The 22,204-nt window shown below is 44.5% G+C and overlaps 1 protein-coding gene across 1 annotated transcript in view; it reads left to right on the top strand.

Annotated features, from left to right (window-relative positions):
* LOC101472613 (low-density lipoprotein receptor-related protein 1) overlaps window positions 1-22,157 on the top strand; it is a 101,908-nt gene extending 79,751 nt beyond the window's left edge. Inside the window, exons 42-89 of the mRNA XM_012917475.5 lie at window positions 444-633; window positions 740-944; window positions 1,095-1,287; window positions 1,858-1,983; window positions 2,582-2,710; window positions 2,806-2,925; window positions 3,016-3,129; window positions 3,228-3,377; window positions 3,639-3,761; window positions 3,853-3,969; window positions 4,861-4,989; window positions 5,112-5,234; window positions 5,344-5,484; window positions 5,896-6,083; window positions 8,178-8,361; window positions 8,452-8,537; window positions 8,630-8,749; window positions 8,932-9,119; window positions 9,866-10,071; window positions 10,156-10,344; window positions 10,454-10,602; window positions 10,694-10,787; window positions 10,884-11,000; window positions 11,099-11,218; window positions 11,791-11,913; window positions 12,318-12,443; window positions 12,529-12,645; window positions 13,314-13,420; window positions 13,511-13,643; window positions 13,754-13,876; window positions 13,988-14,110; window positions 14,305-14,442; window positions 14,522-14,659; window positions 14,753-14,872; window positions 15,152-15,423; window positions 15,552-15,733; window positions 15,847-15,953; window positions 16,067-16,186; window positions 16,295-16,471; window positions 16,598-16,738; window positions 16,846-17,019; window positions 17,209-17,370; window positions 17,514-17,697; window positions 17,790-17,897; window positions 18,072-18,142; window positions 18,233-18,326; window positions 19,241-19,385; window positions 20,249-22,157. Coding sequence (XP_012772929.2) covers window positions 444-633; window positions 740-944; window positions 1,095-1,287; window positions 1,858-1,983; window positions 2,582-2,710; window positions 2,806-2,925; window positions 3,016-3,129; window positions 3,228-3,377; window positions 3,639-3,761; window positions 3,853-3,969; window positions 4,861-4,989; window positions 5,112-5,234; window positions 5,344-5,484; window positions 5,896-6,083; window positions 8,178-8,361; window positions 8,452-8,537; window positions 8,630-8,749; window positions 8,932-9,119; window positions 9,866-10,071; window positions 10,156-10,344; window positions 10,454-10,602; window positions 10,694-10,787; window positions 10,884-11,000; window positions 11,099-11,218; window positions 11,791-11,913; window positions 12,318-12,443; window positions 12,529-12,645; window positions 13,314-13,420; window positions 13,511-13,643; window positions 13,754-13,876; window positions 13,988-14,110; window positions 14,305-14,442; window positions 14,522-14,659; window positions 14,753-14,872; window positions 15,152-15,423; window positions 15,552-15,733; window positions 15,847-15,953; window positions 16,067-16,186; window positions 16,295-16,471; window positions 16,598-16,738; window positions 16,846-17,019; window positions 17,209-17,370; window positions 17,514-17,697; window positions 17,790-17,897; window positions 18,072-18,142; window positions 18,233-18,326; window positions 19,241-19,385; window positions 20,249-20,389 — 6,827 coding nt within the window. The 3' untranslated portion in view covers window positions 20,390-22,157. The remainder of the gene's footprint in view (window positions 1-443; window positions 634-739; window positions 945-1,094; window positions 1,288-1,857; window positions 1,984-2,581; window positions 2,711-2,805; window positions 2,926-3,015; window positions 3,130-3,227; window positions 3,378-3,638; window positions 3,762-3,852; window positions 3,970-4,860; window positions 4,990-5,111; window positions 5,235-5,343; window positions 5,485-5,895; window positions 6,084-8,177; window positions 8,362-8,451; window positions 8,538-8,629; window positions 8,750-8,931; window positions 9,120-9,865; window positions 10,072-10,155; window positions 10,345-10,453; window positions 10,603-10,693; window positions 10,788-10,883; window positions 11,001-11,098; window positions 11,219-11,790; window positions 11,914-12,317; window positions 12,444-12,528; window positions 12,646-13,313; window positions 13,421-13,510; window positions 13,644-13,753; window positions 13,877-13,987; window positions 14,111-14,304; window positions 14,443-14,521; window positions 14,660-14,752; window positions 14,873-15,151; window positions 15,424-15,551; window positions 15,734-15,846; window positions 15,954-16,066; window positions 16,187-16,294; window positions 16,472-16,597; window positions 16,739-16,845; window positions 17,020-17,208; window positions 17,371-17,513; window positions 17,698-17,789; window positions 17,898-18,071; window positions 18,143-18,232; window positions 18,327-19,240; window positions 19,386-20,248) is intronic.
* The last annotated feature ends 47 nt before the right edge of the window (window positions 22,158-22,204 follow it).

Consider the following 22,204-nt stretch of genomic DNA (forward strand, 5'->3'; position numbering starts at 1 on the left):
GCTGTCCTCTGGCCTCCTTTCAGCCGTGAAGCTCCCAACTTCTTATTAATTTTAAGGCTGGGAAAGCAGAAAAAAATGACCTCTTGCTTCTCATCTCTTGATGAGGCAGTCCAGTGGAAAGTAATATGCTAGCTGGTAACCGTTATTGTGACCTTTATCCTCCACTATTTGCTGGATAAAAGCCTTGAATCACACAGTGTTCTTAGTCATTAATACTAAGCTGTCATGCCCAGAGCCCTGACTCCGGGTTGCCACACAGCAGTCTGCCAGCTCTGAGCTGCTGCCAAACGGTCTACACTTGGCCTTTTAACACAACCCCGTAGCTGACGTGCTTCTTTTTCTTCTCCCTTTTTCCTCTTCTATCTACTCCGTCCCCCACCTCTGGTCGTTGCCTTCTCTTACTGTCTGTGTGCTCTTCTCTCGACTCCTTCATGCTTTTTCAGATGTGGGCTCGGTGGAGGGGTTGGCATACCATAGAGCCTGGGATATGTTGTACTGGACGAGCTACACTACCTCGACTATTACCCGCCACACTGTGGACCAGAGCCGCTGGGGTGCCGTTGACCGGCATACAGTGGTCACCATGTCAGGAGACGACCACCCGAGGGCCTTCGTTCTCGACGAGTGTCAGAGGTAAGAACTGATTCAGTTGTTCACATCGCCGATTTGCAGGCCATTCTGCTCACGCCAGTTCATTACACCTGTTTGTATCACTGATTATTATGTTGTTTTTCCACAGCCTGATGTTTTGGACCAACTGGAACGAGCAGTCTCCCAGTATCATGCGCGCCACTCTGACTGGCTCCAACGTCCTTGTGATCATTGGCACGGACATCCGAACCCCCAACGGCCTGGCCATAGACCACCGTGCTGAAAAGCTTTATTTTTCCGACGCCACACTGGACAAGATTGAACGCTGCGAGTATGATGGCAGTAGGCGCTACGTGAGTGACAAAAACACTAAAAATATTTCTAATGCTGCATGGCTGAGCAATGTGACTGTTTAAATAGCAACCGTCAGCTTTTTACTCTTTCACTGGTTTGATAGAAAAAGACTGGGGTTCTCATGACTGTGGTTTTGCTTCCCCCTGCAGGTCGTGCTGAAGAATGAACCGGTCCATCCATTTGGCCTGGCGGTGTATGGAGACTACATCTTTTGGACCGACTGGGTGAGGAGGGCTGTGCTCCGGGCTGAGAAATACACCGGGGCAGATATGAAGGTCCTGCGTGCTGATATTCCTCAACAGCCGATGGGTATTGTCGCGGTGGCCAATGACACTAACAGCTGTAAGTCTTTGCACCAAATGAGGAAATTCAATGTAAAATTGATTTTCATCACAGTCCTCTGTCGTAAGACTACGACTGCTGGACTGTTTCATGTAAATGTGTGAAGCAAATCGATCTTACATAAAGCCTGCAAACCAAACATTGGTTGAGTTGAGCCGGTAAAACATTCAACATCTTTTTCACATTTATGATAAGTGAAGGAATCCTGAATTTTTCTACTATTTATTTATTTTTTATTCCTCTCTGCATTTATCATTGTTCGTATCTTTTTATTTCAATCAAGTCAAGCATTTTTCCACTCTACCGTATCTTTTCCCTCGAGTTCCCTTATTCAGTAAACAGTTTTGCACCAATACCCGCAGCACCGATGCAAGCCGAGAGCCCGCTGTAACAGCCGCAAATCCTATTTAGATAGAGTCACATTGTGCATTCAGCTGAGGCAGAGCCATTGCCGGGTTCACCCAGGTGTTTCTGTCTGCTCGTGATGTGTGTTCGCCTGTGTGTCAGGAGATTGGATGCGAGATCAGAAATTCTCAGGTTTGTGTGCTAACTGTCCTCCTGTTTGCACAGGTGAATTCTCCATGTGTCGGGTTAACAACGGGGGATGTCAGGACCTGTGTTTGCTGACCTCTGAGGGAAGGGTCAACTGCAGCTGTCGGGGCGACAGGAAGCTATTCGAAGACAACACTTGCATAGGTAATTCAAGAATAGGACACGCTTATATGGAGGAAATGTTTATACACAGGAAACAAAGCGAGGACGATTTCAAAATTCGGACACATTTTTTTTTATAGCTCCATAAGTAAACAGAAACACTAAATCAGATCAGTGTGCCTTTAAAACACAACATCCTCGAGATAAATTTGTACACTGATTTTCAAGGTACCTAGCAAACAGGTTGCTCCCATCTTCTTGGAGGACTCATCACACTTCTTCCGTGGATTTAGGCTGTCTTCATCTAATCTTGATAACTGAAGAGAAGGGGGCTGGTCGGGGACTGTCTTTGGTAGAACTTGTTATTGTTTTTGCTGAAGATGGATATTAAAAACTCTTGGCTGAGTGTTTGAGGCCGCGCACTGCCGAATGAGCTGAGACTGAGCAGCATTACTGTAGATGTGTCCCAGATGGTACTGTTGCGTGGTGATGCTGGTGATGATGAGCAGACATTCTTCTCGGGCAGAACTTGATGTGATAAAGTCACAAGCAAAGACAGATATCGGCTCTGTGCCTGCTCTGATTGTCTTGGGTTAGGCGACTCTTCCTAAGTCCCTATTTCTCTCTTTTTGCCTGTCAGCCCTCAACACGACATGTAACAGCATTGATGAGTTTGAGTGTGGAAATGGAGACTGCGTTAACTACACCCTGACTTGTGATGGCATGGCTCACTGCAAGGACAAGTCTGATGAGAAGCAGTCATACTGCGGTGAGTGGAACCTTTTTTTGCGCGTCGAAACACTATCAGCCGTGTTTTTTTCTTGTTGGATTTTGTAGTTAGAATCCATCCTGTCTGGTTTTCAGCCAACCGCGTCTGCAAGAAGGGCTACAGACGCTGTGTGAATGGCCGCTGTGTGGGTCACAGCTCCTGGTGCAACGGGCAGGATGACTGTGGAGACAGCTCAGATGAGCTCTTCTGTAACAGTGAGTCTGCTTTTCCAATTAATCAAACATTTTTGCATTCGCATTTCTTAAAATATTGCTCTCACTAACCGCCGCCTCTCCTCTCGCCAGCCACGCTGTGCTCAGCCGATCAGTTCCAATGCAAAGACGGAAGCTGCATCTCCAACTCCAGCAAGTGCAACCAGAAAGTGGACTGCGAGGACGCTAGTGATGAGATGAACTGCAGTAAGTTAAGATCATCAGATTTGTTCTTAAAAATTAAATGTTGACATTTTTGCTACTCTGAGGCAGTGGTAAAATGTTTTGCTTCTCTCTTTGTTAAGCCGCCACAGACTGTTCCAGTTATTTCCATCTGGGAGTGAAGGGAGTGACATTTCAGAAGTGCGAGTTCACCACACTCTGCTATGCACCTTCTTGGCAGTGTGACGGTGCCAACGACTGTGGAGACTTCTCAGATGAAAGAAATTGCCCTGGTATTTTAATTACATCTGACAGCTAAATCTACTTGGATTGAGTTTTTTTGTTTGTTGTTAGAGTAGAAAGAACTATTTGGATTATGCCACAGGGAACAGGGAAAAACGATGAATGTTTTCATCCATTAAATTGTGTTTTGGGAGGTAATTCTCCTTGAAAAACACAGCAAAGTAAATGTAATTTGTTTTTCCTCTCTTCATGCTGGATTAACTCTTTGATGTTTCCTTTTCAAACTAACCTCTTTTCTGCTGCTCTGCCAGGGAGCGGGAAAACAAAGTGTCCAACGCCCTTCTTCGCCTGCCCCAGCGGACGTTGCATCCCTATGAGCTGGACCTGTGATAAGGAGAACGACTGTGAGAACGGTGCGGACGAGGCTCATTGTGGTAAGTTCGTATACGCTGTACAGGACAACAGACCGTTGCTTTGTTTCAATGTCTTTGCTTTGCACTTTACGCGTTCTCACTTCTCCTTTAGACAAGTTCTGCTCAGCCACCCAGTTTGAGTGTGGGAACCACCGCTGCATTCCTAACCGCTGGGTTTGTGATGGAGCGGATGACTGCGGGGACAGCAGTGACGAGGACAGCAAGTGCAGTAAGTGCTGAAGGCATATTTAGACATGGACACATACTGAACTCCTAAAGTTGAGTGAATATTGCAACAGTTTTTAACCTGCAGCACTGATTAAATGTATGAGTCACCCCTAATTTCTGTATACTGTGAACTTTCATAGTCAGTAAGATTTTCTTGCAATTTTTAGTGTTCTTGATCAACAGATCTCCAGGCTTTCAGTTATTTTCAGTTATTTTCAGTCGAGTTCTTGTACCTGAACATTTTCTGAGAATTTCTTTTTGTTTGTTAAGCCACATGACTTGATTTGACTCATGCGTCAAAGTTAAGCATAAAAAGGCACCTAACTCAAGGTATGGATCAGTCTACACATAACAAACAACTTAGCAAAGAACCAATAAGTTGTATCCAAGGAAACTGGAAAAGCAGAGTACAAATGCAGAAGAGGCATTGAGTATCTACAGCAGATGAACAATATCTGAAATCCATGTCCTTAAGAAATAAGAAGAAATCCAGACATAGGAGCTGAGATAGAAAAACACACAATGGAACACTGTTAGTCATGGATTGGCGTCCCCAAAGCTCGGACCTCAAAATGATTTAAACAGTGTGCGACAATCTTTACAGAGAAAGCAACAAAAAGCAGCCATCATCCAAAGAAGAGCTTTGAATGTCCTTCGAGAAGCCTGGAGAACTGAATTGTACCACATGTTTGCATGTGCTTTGCTGCACCTACCTCATATTTTCTTAGCAAAATATAAGGAAATGATGGGTGGTCTTCTGCACACTAAACAATATGAGTTTAATAAGTGCAAAACATTAGGCTGTGTACAAAAAATTTGATTTTTTTTAATTTTTTTTATATTAAAATAACCATTAATAGACATTCCAATCAGTCACCTCTTTCTATTACAGAGACTAAAACCTGCAGTCCAGAGACGTTCCAATGCCCCGAATCACACAGGTGTATTCCTAAACGCTGGATGTGTGACGGAGATAAAGACTGTCCTGATGGAGCTGACGAGAGCATGAAAGCTGGCTGCTGTGAGTGCAAGCTGAGGGCTGAGTTTGATCAAGATAAATAGATTTTAATAACTCTCATAGACTAAGGAATATCTGTCAGTTTTAATGATCTCACTTGTGCGCCAATTATTTCTGCGCCTCAGACTTCAACAACACATGCAGCAGCAATGAGTTCATGTGCCAGAACCGACAGTGTATACCCAAGCACTTTGTGTGTGACCATGACAACGACTGCAGCGACGGCTCAGACGAGTCCCAGGAGTGCGGTGAGTGGAGCCGTGACCTGTGATTTGAAACACTCTCCCTCCTCCTGAGTGTGTGGGGGTTTTTTTTGGGGGTTTTTTTTGAAGTAGCATGTACCGTTTGTCGCTACAGAGTATCCGACGTGTGGACCGAACGAGTTCCGCTGTGCGAACGGACGCTGTCTCATTAAAAATTCATGGGAGTGTGATGGAGACTTCGACTGTCATGACCACTCAGATGAAGCTCCAAAAAATCCCCGGTGCACTGGCCCAGGTTAGACACACAGAGTCTCTCCAGGAGTACTTTATTTATTCAGTTCATGTATTCAGTATATTTATTGAATTAGTGTGATTACAGGACATGTAAAATTCATTTTTAACCACTGAACTTGCAAAAAAACCTCCAAAATAAAAATAAAGGGACAATAATATTATAGCATATATAAAGGAGGTTCCAGGAAAGAAAGGGAACAAGGAGAAGTCACAGTCTTTATATTATAATTAAATACTGTATGCTAACAAGCCTAAAAGAGAATAAGACTCCACTATCTTTATCTTTTTGGCAATTGTAATCCGCTCTCAGCGTTTGCGACTGAAATTAATCCTGAGGCTTTTATATCAGCTACGCCGGCTGACATTTTCTCTTCATTTGTTTCTCATTTCATTGCTTCACTTTGCGGAACAGAGAAGAAGTGCAACGACACCGCGTACATCTGCAATAATGGAAACTGCGTGAACGAGACGTTGCTCTGCGACCATAAAGACGACTGTGGCGACGGCTCTGATGAGCTCAACTGCTTCATTAACGAGTGCCTGAACAGCAAACTGAGTGGCTGCTCCCAGCTCTGTGAAGACCTGAAAATAGGGTTTAAGGTAAGTGAACAGCATGAAATTAGGACTTGAGTTCTTGAGCCCACAACCCCCCCACCCTCACCCTCACCTTCACTACAGAGTCCTCTCCCCACTCTCCTGCCTCCCTCGCTTCCCCCCCTTCCTGACACCATGACACCCCCCTCCTCCAATCCCTCTCTCAGCAGCAAGACATCTCCCCCCCTCCCCTCCTCCCAAACATCTCCCAGTGTCACAGTGGATCAGGTCAGGAGGCAACTGAGGAAGCTTCGCCCCAGAAAGGCAGCAGGCCCAGACAAGGTGTGTCCTAGGATGCTTAAGGCGTGTGCTGCTGAACTTGGGGAGCCGCTACAACGAGTCTTCAACCTCAGTCTGCGACTGGGGAGAGTGCCCGCCCTATGGAAGACATCCTGCATCGTCCCGGTCCCCAAAAAGAACCGGCCCAATGAGCTGAATGACTTCCGACCGGTGGCACTGACGTCACATCTTATGAAGACTCTAGAGCGGCTCTTCCTCAACCTCCTCCGACCACAGGTACAACATGCCCAGGACCCACTACAGTTTGCATACAAGGCGGGTGTCGGAGTGGAGGATGCCATCCTGTACCTCCTACACAGAGCCCACTCACACCTGGATGGGGGGAAAGGCACGGTCAGGATCCTGTTTCTTGACTTTTCCAGTGCCTTTAATACCATCCGGCCCTGTATGCTTCAGGAAAAACTGAACAGGATGGAGGTGGACCCCTGCCTGGTGGCTTGGATCTCCGACTACCTCACCGACAGACCACAGTACGTCAGGCTGAAGGACATCACGTCTGACACAGTGGTCAGCAGCACAGGAGCACCACAGGGAACTGTGCTGTCCCCTCTTCTCTTCACCCTGTACACCTCTGACTTCTGCTACAACTCTGAATTATGCCATATTCAGAAGTTTGCAGATGACACGGCCATCATGGGGTGTATCTGGGATGATCAGGAAGAGGAGTACAGAAGTCTGGTGAGGAACTTTGTCGCATGGAGTCACACAAACCACCTGCAACTCAACACCTCAAAGACTAAGGAACTGGTTGTGGACTTCGGGAGGTCCAGAGAAGGTCCACTGCCAGTTCAGATAGAGGGGGAGGAGGTGGAGGTGGTCAACAAGTACAAGTACCTCGGGCTGTGGGTGGACAATAAACTGGACTGGTCATGCAACACAGAGCACCTGTATAAAAAAGCCCAAAGCCGACTGTACTTCCTCAGGAGGCTGAGGTCTTTTAACATCTGCAGGAAGCTCCTGAGGATGTTTTACCAGTCAGTGGTTGCTGGAGTACTTTTCTATGCTGTGGTGTGCTGGGGGAGCAGCACAGCAAAGAAGGACTCATCCAGGCTGGAGAAACTGATCAGGAGGGCTAGCTCTGTGGTCGGCATGAAGCTGGACACTCTGGTGACAGTGGCAGAGAAAAGGACATTAAAGAAACTGATGGACATTATGGACAATGCCAGGCATCCTCTGCACACGGCCATTAACAATCAGAAGAGTCTGTTCAGTGACAGGTTGCTTCTCCCCAAGACAAGAACTAACAGACTTAAAAACTCCTTTGTCCCACACGCCATCAGACTGTTTAACTCCTCTCTGGAGGGGAGAGGGAGGGGAAACAGGAGGACAAAGGAGGGGGGAACAACTAAGCTGCAGTGCCTCTTCACTTCACTGTACAATACCTTGTGCAATACTTTTTGTAAATAGTCAACAGTGCAATAGACTCAATACTTGAAATGTGCAATTCACTTGTATTTTTATTTTTTATTCCTATTTATTCTATTTATCCCCTTTGTATATTTTATTTATATTTGTCTCTGTATTTATGTGTGTGTGTGTGTGTGTGTGTGTGTGTGTGTGTGTGTGTGTGTATATATATATATATATATATATATATATATATATAACAGTTCTGTAACTGTAACTTCGGTCGTTGCTGTGCTTTTTTTGGAAGTCGAATTTCCCAGAGGAACCCACCCGAGGGATTAATAAAGTTCTATCTTATCTTATCTTATCTTATCTCTTAAGTAATGGATGTGTAAAAAAAAAAAAATTGCACGGACTGCTGCTTTACCTGCTCTGTGCTTTGCTCCCCCACAGTGCAGATGCCATCCCGGCTTTCATCTGAAAGATGACAGGAAGACTTGTATTGACATAGATGAATGCACGACCACTTACCCGTGCACGCAGCGGTGCATCAACACGCACGGCAGCTTCCACTGTCTGTGTGTGGAGGGTTTCCAGCTTAGCCCCGAGAACCCCACAATATGCAAATCCACTTCTGGTAAGAAATGTGACAGATTATTAGCATTCAGGGATGTGTTTAAGGGAAAGCCTCTCATAATTTGTCATATCCTCTCTTCACTCCTTGCAGATGAAGAACCCTTCCTCATCTTTGCCAACCGCTATTACCTGAGAAAGCTCAACTTGGACGGCTCTAACTACACCTTAATCAAACAGGTGAGCCCTGCAGTTTCAGTCCTGCTGATGTGATTGGAAAGTGCTGGAGTTTATCTACACAACAGACTAATGCAGTTCCCATGCCTTGACAGGGCTTGAACAATGCTGTCGCTCTAGACTTCGACTATCGCCAGCAGATGATTTATTGGACAGATGTGACCACCCAGGGCAGCATGATTCGACGCATGCACATCAATGGCAGCAATGTTCAGGTCAGCATAGAAGCGTCTTGGCAGAGGAAGAGAAATAAAATGTGCTGCTAATAAATGCTAGAAATGTAAACTATATTCAAAATGATGAATGTGTTCGTGTGTGTGTGTACATTGGATGTGCAGTGAAAGCCAAAGACACGCTTTTAGTTTCAGAAAATAAAAACTGCCTGTTCATTTGTCAGGTTCTTCACCGCACATCACTCAGCAACCCAGACGGCCTGGCAGTCGACTGGGTGGGAGGAAACCTGTACTGGTGTGATAAAGGACGGGATACTATTGAGGTGTCGAAGCTGAATGGAGCTTATCGAACAGTTCTGGTCAACAACGGCTTGAGGGAGCCTCGCGCTCTGGCTGTGGATGTACGCTACGGGTAAGAGTGACACTGCAAAATGTTCCTAAAGTGCTAACAGAGAAGGTTTTTTTTTTTTCTTTTTCTTTTTGGAAGAAGAATTTTTAGGTTTCTGTTTGAAGTGAAGGGCTCACTTTACCAATATCTGTTGTAGTCAGTAACCTACATCTGTAGGTTACATGAGGTGAAATGAACATGAGACTCTAAATCAGTTTTTCTCAAACAGGGTAATAATACCTCTTGTGGTGCTTTGGAGAACTGCAGGCAAAATAAGATTTCTTTTCAAAAATGTTTTGTACAATTCCTACAATTAGTAACATTTAAAAAAATGTAAGCTTGATAAAGCTCGCTTACTAGATTCATGTGTGTTCCATCCTGATCTTGTTTGATGAAACTCCTGTAGAGCACTTTGTCACTGGTCTCTTGCCTTAAAAAGCACAATTTTAATACATTTCTCATTCTTACACTCTAGTAAGATAGTCTTCCTGTTTTCAGTGAAAATTTGTATCTAGTTTAACCAGTCAGCTGCTGTAAAAGCTCACAGAAATGTTTTCCATCTTTTTAGTTGTGAATTTTAATCCATAGAAATGAAGTATTTTTCAGTGTCTTCAGACATTAACCATTTTTGATGGTCAGCGCATAATTGTCAGACAAAATATCAAAGGTTGACAAAATAAGAAGGTTGAATGTCTAGGACATCTTGAACCTTGTAAATGTTACATTTAGATTTGCTATTAATCAGTAAACTTTATAAATATCCTTCACAGGTACTTGTACTGGTCTGACTGGGGTGACAACCCCCACATAGGGAGGATTGGGATGGATGGCACCAACAGGAGCGTCATTGTGGAGGATAAGATCACCTGGCCCAATGGTCTAACTCTGGACTTTATTAATGACCGCATTTACTGGGCTGACGCTCGGGAGGACTACATTGCGTTTGCTAGCCTGGATGGAACAAGCAGACATATAGGTAACATACACATAAACGCACAAGAGCAACTTCAGGTGTTGATTTTGTGGCTAAATTCTCCGTCTTTATGCTTGCACGTTGTAGTTCTGGCCCAGGATATTCCCCACATCTTTGCCATGACTTTATTTGAGGAGTACATCTACTGGACAGACTGGGAAACAAAGTCCATCAACAGAGCTCACAAGACTCTGGGGACCACCAAGACCATGCTGATCAGCACCTTACACAGACCCATGGACATCCACATTTACCACCCATATCGCCAACCTGATGGTAGGACAAAGATACCCGTCATTAACAACCACATGTTAATCTTCATCTGTGCTCTGGTTCTGTCTGATTTGCTCTGTGTTCTCCTTGTTAACATGTCTCTCCTCTTCAGTGGAAGGCCACCCGTGCCAGACAAACAATGGAGGCTGCAGTAACCTGTGCTTGCTCTCTCCTGGAGGCGGTTACAAGTGCGCTTGCCCCACCAACTTTTACCTAGCAGCCGATGGCAAACACTGCTTGTCCAACTGCACCGCCAGTCAGGTAAAAGCATATCTGCCTGTATTAAAACATGATGACACATCACAATACCAGATATTAAAAAAAATCATCTGTTTTTCTTCTTTTCCTTCAGTTTGTTTGTAAAAACGACAAATGCATCCCATTCTGGTGGAAGTGTGACACTGAAGATGACTGTGGTGACCACTCAGATGAGCCCGCAGACTGTCGTGAGTGATCCGACCGTAGCAGTCGTGACACATTACTGTTGTAGGCTGACGTTTTGATTATGCTGGTTAATAATGCGCCACGTATTCTCCCTGTAGCTGAGTTTAGGTGCAGACCAGGCCAGTTCCAGTGTGGTACGGGCATCTGTACTAACCCGGCCTACATCTGTGACGGAGACAATGACTGCCAGGATAACTCTGATGAAGCCAACTGTGGTACAAACACCTACACATATCTAGAAAGTCTAAATTAGAACTGACAGTCTTTATCCCATGTAATCACTATTTATTGTATTTGTTTGGGGTTTTTTCAGACATCCACGTGTGCCTGCCAAGTCAGTTTAAATGTTCCCACCCCAGTCGATGTATCCCTGGCATCTTCCGCTGCAATGGGCAGGACAACTGTGGAGACGGAGAGGATGAGAAAGACTGCCGTAAGTCATTAGTTCCTCTGCTATTTTCTTAGTGTCTCCCTTTCCTGTTCACTACGGTGTGACTGCCTTTTTATCTTAAACACTTTGGTTCGGAGCAAGCTGTCTCCGTCACTTGTAGCAAATTTGTCCCCAGAGGATGAACCAATCTGATTGCAGAGAGGCCATAACCGTCCTTCTTTTGTCTCACTTAGGCCACTATACTATTAAGCAGATGGGAAATTGCTAAACGCTGTGTCCCTCCCCGGAGGATCTCTGTCCTTTTTGACCTTTCCTTTAGCAACGAAGCCCTTGGGCCAAATTATGTTGCATAATGTAATTGGGATGGCATTTGCTAAGGACATTTCATTTTCCCTAGAGAGAGATTACATGAACTGTTCAGTCGTAGTATCCAGAGGTCAAAATGAGCATTTTAGCACCTTTATAGCAGGATCTCCGTGTTTGCCGTTTGAAGGAGCCGGTAGCAGAACCCAAACACTGCAGCTTTTTAACATGTGAATTCTTCAAATGGAGAGCAGCTTGTCTTTATGTAGTGTGATGAAGTAAATGGGCCCATCTGTTTGCCTCATATGCAGCGGAGGTAACGTGCGCCCCCAACCAGTTCCAGTGTACCATCACGAAGCGCTGCATCCCACGGGTGTGGGTGTGTGACAGGGACAACGACTGCGTGGATGGATCTGATGAGCCTGCCAACTGCAGTAAGACATCTTTCTTTTTATTACAACACCAAAACAATTGCTCTGCTTATGAAGAGCGTCTCCTCCGCATCGAAATGAAATGGCTCAGTAATAGAATCTGACCAATTATACTAATGAGACGCTGTGAATGTCAGCACCAGAGGAAATCTGGATGTGGAGAATATTGCGCTGGAGTTTAAAAGAGAAATTTAAAACTACGGAGTGAAACAGAGCTGCATCTAGACTTTTATCATGTCGTCGTTCACCCTTTTATTGTCGAGTTTGAAGCTGATTAAAACCCAGGCAATTCTTTTTACAGCATCAGTAAAGGAGGCATGACCTGTTTATCCGTTAGGAGGGAGTAAGCCTGTAAAGTCCCATATCTACTTTTGAGGGTCTAATCCAGTCAGTCTCCTCTGTTGCAGCTCAGATGACATGCGGTGTGGATGAGTTCCGCTGCAAGGACTCGGGCCGCTGCATCCCGGCACGATGGAAGTGTGACGGAGAGGATGACTGCGGGGACGCGTCGGATGAACCCAAGGAGGAGTGTGGTAAGGAAAGAGTTTTGGAAGGTGAATAAAGATAAAAGATGCTGGCGATGAGGGGAAACTTGTGCTAAATATGTATTTTGTACAGATGAGCGGACGTGTGAGCCTTACCAGTTCCGCTGTAAAAACAACCGCTGCGTGCCTGGCCGCTGGCAATGCGACTACGACAATGATTGCGGTGATAACTCAGATGAAGACAAGTGTGGTAGGTCACCCCAGCTTTTCTTACTTTTGGATGGGACGGCGCCCACTAACACTCTCACCCACCCTCGACGCACAGTGATTTGTAATATAATTGTTAAGTAATCTGTTCCATTAGAGTGGGTTTTAGTGGTGAGCAGGGTTTCGCTTGTCACTCTGCGTTTGTGTCTTATATTTATACACGCATGGTTGAGATTTAATTTGTTTTTAAGTTAGATGGCTTTACGGCCATTTGCACATCTCACGTTCACATCATCTCATGTCTGTTTTGCATTTTACACTGGCCAGTTGCTGTGAGCCAGAGGTAGGTGTTATCACCAGTTACCCAGCCCTTTGTGTGCCCCCGGCTTTTCTTTTAGTCCTGCCAGTATTTTTTTTTTCCATTTTATTTGTTTATTTTTAAATCCCCGTAGCTCTTTTAGCTCCCGTGTTACACATGCCCGATTCTGTACCCACCGAGCCAACCCTGTGATATGAACTATCTGACTTATTTTATCCACGTACGTCCGGCTCTCAACAGAGCTTCTTGTGTTGTTTTTTTCAGTCTGCTCTATTCCCGCCTTTTCTCTTCTATTTTCCTTTCCTTACACCTCTCCTTGCTCCTTGCTTCGACTCTCCTTGCTCCTTAATCATGCTCACACCCATTCTGAACGCTTGTCCCTGTGTCCTCAGTGCCTCGCCAGTGCTCCGAGAGCGAGTTTTCCTGCACAAACGGGCGTTGCATTGCAGGGCGCTGGAAATGTGACGGGGACCACGACTGCGCTGATGGCTCAGATGAGGTATCGCTCACATTTTAACTTCTGATGGAACTTTTTGGTTTAAAATCTGACGTGCTATAATGAAAGCAATTCATTTTTTTTTCTTTTCAGAATGGCTGTGATGTGAAATGTGACAGAGATCAGTTCCAATGTAAAAACGGCCACTGCATTCCCCTCCGCTGGCGCTGCGATGAAGATCCCGATTGCATGGATGGCAGTGACGAAGAGAGCTGTGACAGCGGCGGTAAGAAGCATGCGTCATCGTACCACCACTGGATATTTCTAACAAAGCTAATTCTTAAAATATCAGCATCTAAGACCGATGATAACTGAGCGCTCGCCGCTTTGTTTCAGCTGGTAGACACTGCCCCCAGGATGAGTTCCAGTGCAACAACACCCTTTGTAAACCACTGGGCTGGACGTGTGATGGTGAGGATGACTGTGGAGACAACTCTGATGAGAACCCAGAACAGTGTGGTGAGAACCAGTGCATTCCTCACATTGCTAGAATTACAGAAGACCATTTGATAGCCTGCTCTTATAGAGGTTTTCCTGTTCCTTAATGCTTTTTCTCCTTTGGTCCTTCAGTTAAATTCCAGTGTCCACCCACAAGACAGTTCCGGTGCCATAACGACCGTGTCTGTCTACCTGTATCAAAACGGTGCGATGGTGTGAACAACTGTGGGGACAACAGTGACGAACTCAACTGCTGTAAGTGTGCTTTTTTGAAAATGAGTATTTATTATTGGATTGATAAGGAGGGCAGGGTTTTAGTAACTTACTGTAACGTCAGATAAAAGCTGCGTATTGTTTTGCAATTGGATGTAAGACTTTTGTTATGGTTAATTTTTCACATGTAACATGTTAAAAATAACTTCTCTGTGACCCTTGTTCTCTTCCAAAAGGGAGTACCTCCAAACCAGCGTGCCAAAAGGACGAGTTCGGGTGCTCGAACGGCCGTTGCATCAGCTCAGTTCTGCGCTGCAACTACTTCAACGACTGTGAGGACTATGGCTCTGATGAAGTCAACTGCAGTAAGAAAGGTATGTTGGGCCACAGTGAATTTGTCACATTGGCAGTGTTCACCCTCTGACCGCCTGCTGCCCGTTTCCTTTCCCGCAGACACAGTACTGAATGACTGTCACAGTAATAGGACGGTGTGTGGAGATGGAGATGAAGCTCACTGCGTGGTCAACGGCACCGACTCTTTCTGCTCCTGCAAACCTGGCTTCACATCCAGTGGACGTAACAGATGTCAAGGTACCCTGGCTTCATTTTTCATGTGTCTTTTTACAACTCTAAGGCGTTTTGTGTTTGCGTTGTGTGTCATGTGGTTTTTGGGGTGTTTCACAGATAAGAACGAGTGCAAGGAGTTCGGAGTGTGTTCCCACATCTGCAACAACACTAAGGGTTCCTACAAGTGCAGCTGCCACAAGTACTTCAGCAGAATCAATGACACATGCAAAGCTGATAGTAAGTACTTCTAACCTAATCCAGCAATGTTTTGGGTTCGTTTGTTGTTTTGATTGACAAGCAAGGTTGCTGGTTCGATTCCAGCCAGAGACACAAATCCCATTTGGGGTTGCATCAGGAAATGTAAAACTGCCACATCAAATATGCAGAGTTACTCGCCGTGGCGACCCCTTGTGGCAAGGGAGAAGCAGAAAGTAGCTTCTATATACACACTGTACATTCTTTGTGTTTATTTCAATGCCTTCCTATACCAGAACTCACTTTGCTCTTCATCACCAGCTCAGAGACAAGTCCTCTACATCGCTGATGACAATGAAATCCGCAGCCTGGACCCTTCCATGCCAAACTGGCACTATGAGCAGATCTTCCAGGGTGATGCCAACGTGCGCATTGATGCCATGGACCTGCACGTGAAGACGAATCGCATTTACTGGACCAACTGGCACACGGGACGCATTTCTTCCTACGATTTGCCTTCTTCCTCCTCGTCCCCCAACAGCAACAACAACCGCGACCGACGCCAGAGTGACTCCAGGATCACCAGCCTTGAGGTAACTTTGTGTTTCTTGTGTGTTCTTGCTGCGTGCTTACAGAAATCTGATCTACCATAAACAAAGAAAGAATATTTGTCCAGTTTTATAGATTCTTGTTGCAGTCTCAATTTCTTGTTTGTTTTCAGATTCCTGATCTGAAAATGCCCCGGGGCATCGCTGTGGACTGGGTGGCAGGGAACTTGTACTGGACTGACTCTGGTAGAGATGTGATCGAGGTGGCCCAGATAAGTGGAGGACGCCACCGCAAAACCCTGATCTCAGGCATGATTGATGAGCCTCATGCAATTGTAGTTGACCCCCAGAGAGGGTAAGTGGTTTGTGGGAGGCGTAATATGCAGTCATATCGGAGAAAGGAGTTTGAGGAATGCACACTGTGTTTTAATTGTGTTGACATCAGAGAAATTACTTTTCATTCATTAGGAAAATGTACTGGGCCGACTGGGGCAACCACCCCAAGATTGAAACAGCTGCTATGGATGGAACCATGAGAGAGACTCTGGTTGAAGAAAACATTCAATGGCCAACCGGTAAACCACACAGCTATACAAAAGCAACACTTTCTTTTCATCTTGCCTGCAGTTAGTATCAAGTTTGAGTATTTCCTCTTTTAAACTTTCTCTAATTTACTGTGTGTGCATAGGCCTGGCGGTGGACTACTTTAACGAGCGTCTGTACTGGGCTGACGCTAAACTCTCAGTGATTTGCAGCGTGAAGCTGAACGGCAGTGACGCCATCGTGGCTGTAAACAGCATTAAAAACAGTTGCGTGGCATCTATTTGCATTCTACAGCTCCTCTTGTAATCACTTCTGATCGATCCGTCTTTATTAGTCAGGAATCCGTTCCAATTACACCTTTGTTTCCACTCAGAGCTCCATCAGCCCTTCAGCATCGATGTGTTTGAGGACTACATCTATGGCGTCACCTACATCAACAATTACGTCTTCCGGGTGAACAAATTTGGCAAAGGCCCCATCGAGAACCTGACAACCGGAATAAATCACGCCACAGATATCGCCCTGTATCACCGTTACAAACAACCTGAAAGTGAGTGTGAGGAAAAAAGAAAAGAGCAAAAGTTCAAACAGCAGCAGCAGTGTTTAATCAGTTAGTGCACTGAAGCAGCTGTCGCCCCCATTTTTAATTCTTGTTCTCACGCTCTCTTTCTATCAGTGACTAATCCCTGCGACAGGAAGAAATGCGAGTGGCTGTGCCTGCTAAGCCCCAGCGGACCTGTGTGCACTTGTCCCAACGGACGTACGCTGGACAACGGCACATGTGTAGAGCTTCCTACTCCCACGCTGTCTCCTATCTGTGAGTCCACAGACAGAAAGTACACACTCGCATACACAGAATGTACGCAGGCACTGCCTTGTATATGTATGTATATGCATGCTACTGAAGGATTTTGTCGCCTACAGCTCCTCCTAGCGGTCCCTGCTTAATCCAGTGTATGAACGGCGGCAGCTGTTTCCTAAATGCCCACAAGCAGCCCAAGTGCCGCTGCCAGCCTAATTATGGAGGAGATCGATGTGAGATTGACCAATGCAGGGACTACTGCAAGAATGGAGGCACATGCACACCTTCCCCTACAGGTTAGATATGAAAACGTAGCTTACTTTGCTATATTTATAATGCCCGATATTGCAGTTAACAGCTGGGTTAAAATATTGCTTTATAGGCTACCTTCATGGTTCTGTTGGCCCAGTAAAATATTGCACACTTTTCTCCATTCTCCACCCATCCTTCCCTTCATTTCTCTTCATGTATCTGTCCTCCCACAGGCTCTCCTACCTGTCGTTGCCTGACAGGCTTTACAGGACCAAATTGTAACCTGCACACTTGTAAGAATTACTGCCGGAATAAAGGCAATTGTACGGTCAGCGCTGGAAACCAGCCAACTTGTAACTGCCCCTCTGGCTTCCTTGGCGACCAGTGCCAGTACAGTGAGTGTTTGCGTTGTCTGTGTGACGCGACAAGTTTCAAACTGTTAAAACTGAAATAAAGAAAAAGAACAGTTGAAATGAGCCTTTATGATGTGGCCAGGAATTAATGCACCTACGTTATTTGTGTGCGCCCGTGTGTGCAGGAACCTGCGAAGCCCATTGTCTGAACGCAGGAACGTGTCTGGAGAGCGAAAGCGGCACCAAACTGTGCCGCTGCCAGCCCCAGTACACCGGTAGCACATGTGAGATTGACAGGTGTCACTACTGTCGGGATGGCGAGTGCGTCCGCAGCAATACTTTGACATCGGTGGTGAACTTCACCTGTCGGTAAGAGCACTTATAATTTGCCTCAGATTAACGGAAAAGAAACATAAATGCGTGAAGCTGTCACATTTTGCTCAATTTCTTTCTTTCCATAGCTGCACAGATGGCCGAGTCCAGCCCAGCTGTTACACGTGCGATACGAACGAGTACTGTGCAAATGGCCAGTGCTCTATAGACTCCAATACTCGCCTTCCAAAGTGCATGTGAGGAGTGCATTCATTCATATTTGTTGTCTATCAGTCTTGGTTAAATCCTTTGCATTGTTTCATAGTGTGCATGAATATTTCTGTTTGCATATATCTCTGTCATTATAATACTGCATAGATTACATATTTTTTATTGTGTCATCTTGTATTGGTGTCTGTGTTCGTGTGTAGATGTTCACCTGGCTGGGAAGGGCATCGCTGTGAGTCTGTGGCCAGTAGTGATGCTTCAGGTTCAGGCGGACGTGAGTCAGCTCTTCCACTGTGACGTTGATAACAGAGGTTTCTTGAGTTTTGTTTGATGAGGCTGTTTGTTTTTAATTCTTTGTGTGCAGGCACAGTCTCCATACTGATTGCAGTGCTGATGCTGTTGCTGCTGATCCTCCTGGCTGCAGGAGCGTTGTTCTGGTACAGGAGAAGGATGAGAGGGTGAGTAACACGACATTCAAAACTTTGATTTACTTTGACCTCTTCTTTTTGTTTTTTTGTTTCCTTTTTTCTTCCCCCTTTTCTTCCTCCTTTCCGTTCTTCGATCTGCACTTTTACCCTCCTCCTCTGTAATGACATCTCTTCTGCTCCTCAGGTCTAGCCGGCCCGGAAAAACCGGCTCCAGACGCTTGCGGTAACGGCTGCCAGGGTTACACTTTTCTCTCCATGCCCTCTTTCAGTTCTTCATTCTGAGGCTCTCTCTTTCCCTGCCTCTCCCTTAACCATGAGTTCCTGTGCTGTGTTTGGTCCTTAGTGTTGTGCCATTTTTTTCTGATGGTCATTGAGGCTGTAGGTCATCCCGCTCCTACAGTGTCCGTCCTGTGTAGTTATTCTCTTTCAAAGCAGGGCTCCAGGGCAGATCTATTGAAAAGATTAAATGAATAGATCTGTCTGTGTGTTAGCCAGTGCTGTAGGTCTTTCATATTGTTGTCCATCATATTGTGCCATAATGTACTGTGTTGTGGTTTGAGCTGTGGTAGTGTCTCTTGTAGCGAGACATGGAGAGTCCAGTAGCATTGTTCCAAGCTCTGACTGGAAAATGCAACTTCCCAAAATCCAGCATTTACTTAGCCATGGATACTTCATTCGTATTTTAGAGGAATGATTGTGGATTTATTGGGGGTCTGGGAAGATATCCAGGTCCAGTATGTCTGGATCTGACATTACCTCCTGTACATGAATGCTGGGTTTGTGTTGGTCCTTGTGCTGTGGCTTAGCCTGGATGGTGGTGAGAGTCATGCAATGCCTCTCCCCTCCCGTCGTAATGTGGCTGTGTCCCTGCTTGCACTCTTCAGGCAGCTCTACTCTTGAACAAAAGATGAAATTATGACTGCTCTCCTTGTCATTTTGTATAGGGCCAAGGGCTTCCAGCACCAAAGGATGACCAATGGGGCAATGAATGTTGAGATTGGAAACCCTGCTTACAAGATCTATGAGGGCGAGCCTGATGACGATGCTGGGGAGCTGCTAGATGCAGACTTCACTCTGGACCCAGACAAGGTAGAGAAAAATATAGACGTGTGCAAAACTTCAGTCACTCTTCATTTCTTTATAGTGTTCTTGCAAGTTGCCAGACTATTATAATGCAGTTTTTATTTTAAAAAAAATGTCCTGAGTAATAGTTTAATAGTTAGTATTTTCAGTCCAGTCCTTGTACCTGACTATTTTCAGAGGGATGCTTTCTTGTTTGTTAAGCCACTTAACGCCAACCTATTAATCATTGAAGGGTTTAAAAAAGGTGCGTAACTCAAGTGATGAAGCAGTTTTCTGTTTACACATAACAAGCAACTTAGCAAAGAACCAGTTTTATCTTTAGCCACTTTGTTATTTGCAGACTGTCGCAAACATCATCATCAGACAGCACAGACGAGCTTAAAATAGTATTGTTGCACCAACAAGGCGATTCCCAAAAAAGCTATTAGCCCAAAAAATTGGCATCTCTCATCATGATGTGCAGTGTGTCCTTAAAAACACTTGATGAACAGCAGGTCATGTAATTAAGACACAAGAAAGGTTCAGCAAAGACCTGACACAGGACCTGAGAGATGCAGGTGAAGCGATTAATCCAAATTTTCAGTTTTTTGATTCAAATTGTCATCAGTGTGTATGGAAGCGAGCTTTGAATGTCCTACAAGAAGAAGAAGCTTGCCTAAGAGAGTTCTTGGTATGTTGAAGAATAAAGCTGGTTATACTGCATTTCCATGTATGTTTGCACAATAAATCCAGCATCTATTCCACATTTATCTTGCAAAATATAAAAAAAAATTGGAATGACTGAAGACTTTTGCACAGCACTGTATATTCGTGATGCTAAACTTCAGTGTTTTAAACATGATGTGATGGATCATTTTTCTTCCTTCCAGCCCACTAACTTCACCAACCCAGTTTATGCCACTCTGTATATGGGAGCTCACAACAGCCGCAACTCTCTGGCCAGCACAGATGAGAAGAAGGAGTTGCTATCCCGTGGAGATGAGGAGCCCCTTGTGGACCCACTGGCATAGACCTTGGTGCCGGATCACGCTATTCCAAACACCCCCCCATTCTTGCCTTTTAAAGAAAAATTGAACAAAAAAAAATCAATAAAAAGTGTGAGAGAAAATTGATAAACCATGTGAACACTGTATAAAATGTACAAAAATGAAGGACTACTTTTGTATGTGATTGCAGTATTATATTTTGTTCTTTTGAGATTCCTCTGGTCAAAAACAAATAACATTTTCTATGAGAGATTTTTAATTTCCACTTCGTCCCTTACCCTTTACCTAAATAGCCACTACCTCTGTGCAAAATGAAATGGAAACATGGAAATCATAAGAAAAAAAAAAGAAATGCTATCATTGGAGCAATTTTAATTTTTTATTTTTGTATGAATTGTATAGAAAAGACAAAAACATTGTTCCATTTCACCAGTGCCAACTGTCTGTTGTTTGTGTCGACTTTGAGCGGGAAAAGGCAAAAACTCAAAGTTTTTGAAATCGGTACATTTGTCATCTTGTCGAGCTTCTTGGCAAGAATGTGTGAGACAGATTTGTGATAGCACCGTTTGTGTATAGCACATGTAAAATGTCAATACCAGATGGCAACTACAGTATTTCCACGTATTTTTCTTTCTTTCTCAGAGAACAATGTTCATAAAATGATTGTGTGGTCTTCCTTGCACAGAATATCACATTTTACGGTATAGTGTATACTGTAGGCTTTATACCTTAAGATGTAAAGAAAATGTTTGTTTTTATCACTTTGTGTAACAGCTGGAGCTGATGTGTTGCTGTGGAGAAAGGATAAAGAGGCTTGTTGGTGCGTGATTGTGCAGTTATATGAAGAACGTGGAAGGTGGTTATGGGTTAAACATTCCAGGCAGAGTGATGGATGGAGATTACGGATGTAAAGCAATAGATGGGGTGATACTTTAATGGGTGGGTAGCTGGCTGTGTGTACATGCCCAGAAAACAGCTGGCTAACAATGGCGGGGGCTTTTTTGATAGAAGACTTATAGATAGTGTCATGTTTGCACTATTTAGCGTCTGTTTTCTGGTCTTCCTGTAGAGGCTGCAATTATGGTCAAATGTAAGGAAGGAAAGATTTCTTTTCTATGTGTGTTCTGCTTCTCCAGCCCTGGTTTTTGTTCTGTAAAGACCAGGTAGCATCCATCTGGCTTTGTGAGTAAATTTGCCTTCAGAGGATCAAAGTCTGTATGTTCACAGTTGTGTAATGACTCTGTCTTAAGTGCATTATTTTCATTTGATCCTTAGCGTTTCTCTGTTTTCTTTCTTCAGCCCTTCCCCATCTCTTCTCTGTGCCCTGCTGCTGCTAATGCTACCATTCTGGTTGCTCTGACACGTCCTTACGCTCAGCCTCTGTCCCAAAATGCTGCTTCTGTCAGAAATGTGTCAGCCATATCTTAATGCATGTGAAAAGTAACACAAGTCTTCAGTGTAACTACAATAACAAGTTTTTATTTTGCTTACCTGTCAAGCCAGTGTTATTTTATGCCGTCGTGTATGTTTTGTCTTTAATTGAGAGAGAAGTACAATCATTTTACCGAAAGGACATTTTTGCTAAATCATATGTGCATTTCCAGACTTTTGTTTTGATTAGTCCTTGGTTTTTTAAAATGAAAAATGACACATAGCTTTTATAGTACACAATGCATGGAGGCGCAGACTTTCTTCTGAAAAGAGAATAATGTTTAATTTTTGCTGGAGTACTTTACAAACTAAATAACAGATATTGTTATAAATAAAATTTTAAAAATTGTACAGAAAACAAGCCACAGTGTTCTGTGTTTTGTTCACAATTGGTCCTGATAAAAGGAG

This window comes from Maylandia zebra, linkage group LG5 (genome assembly GCF_041146795.1).
Source record: "Maylandia zebra isolate NMK-2024a linkage group LG5, Mzebra_GT3a, whole genome shotgun sequence".
NCBI lineage: Eukaryota > Metazoa > Chordata > Actinopteri > Cichliformes > Cichlidae > Maylandia > Maylandia zebra.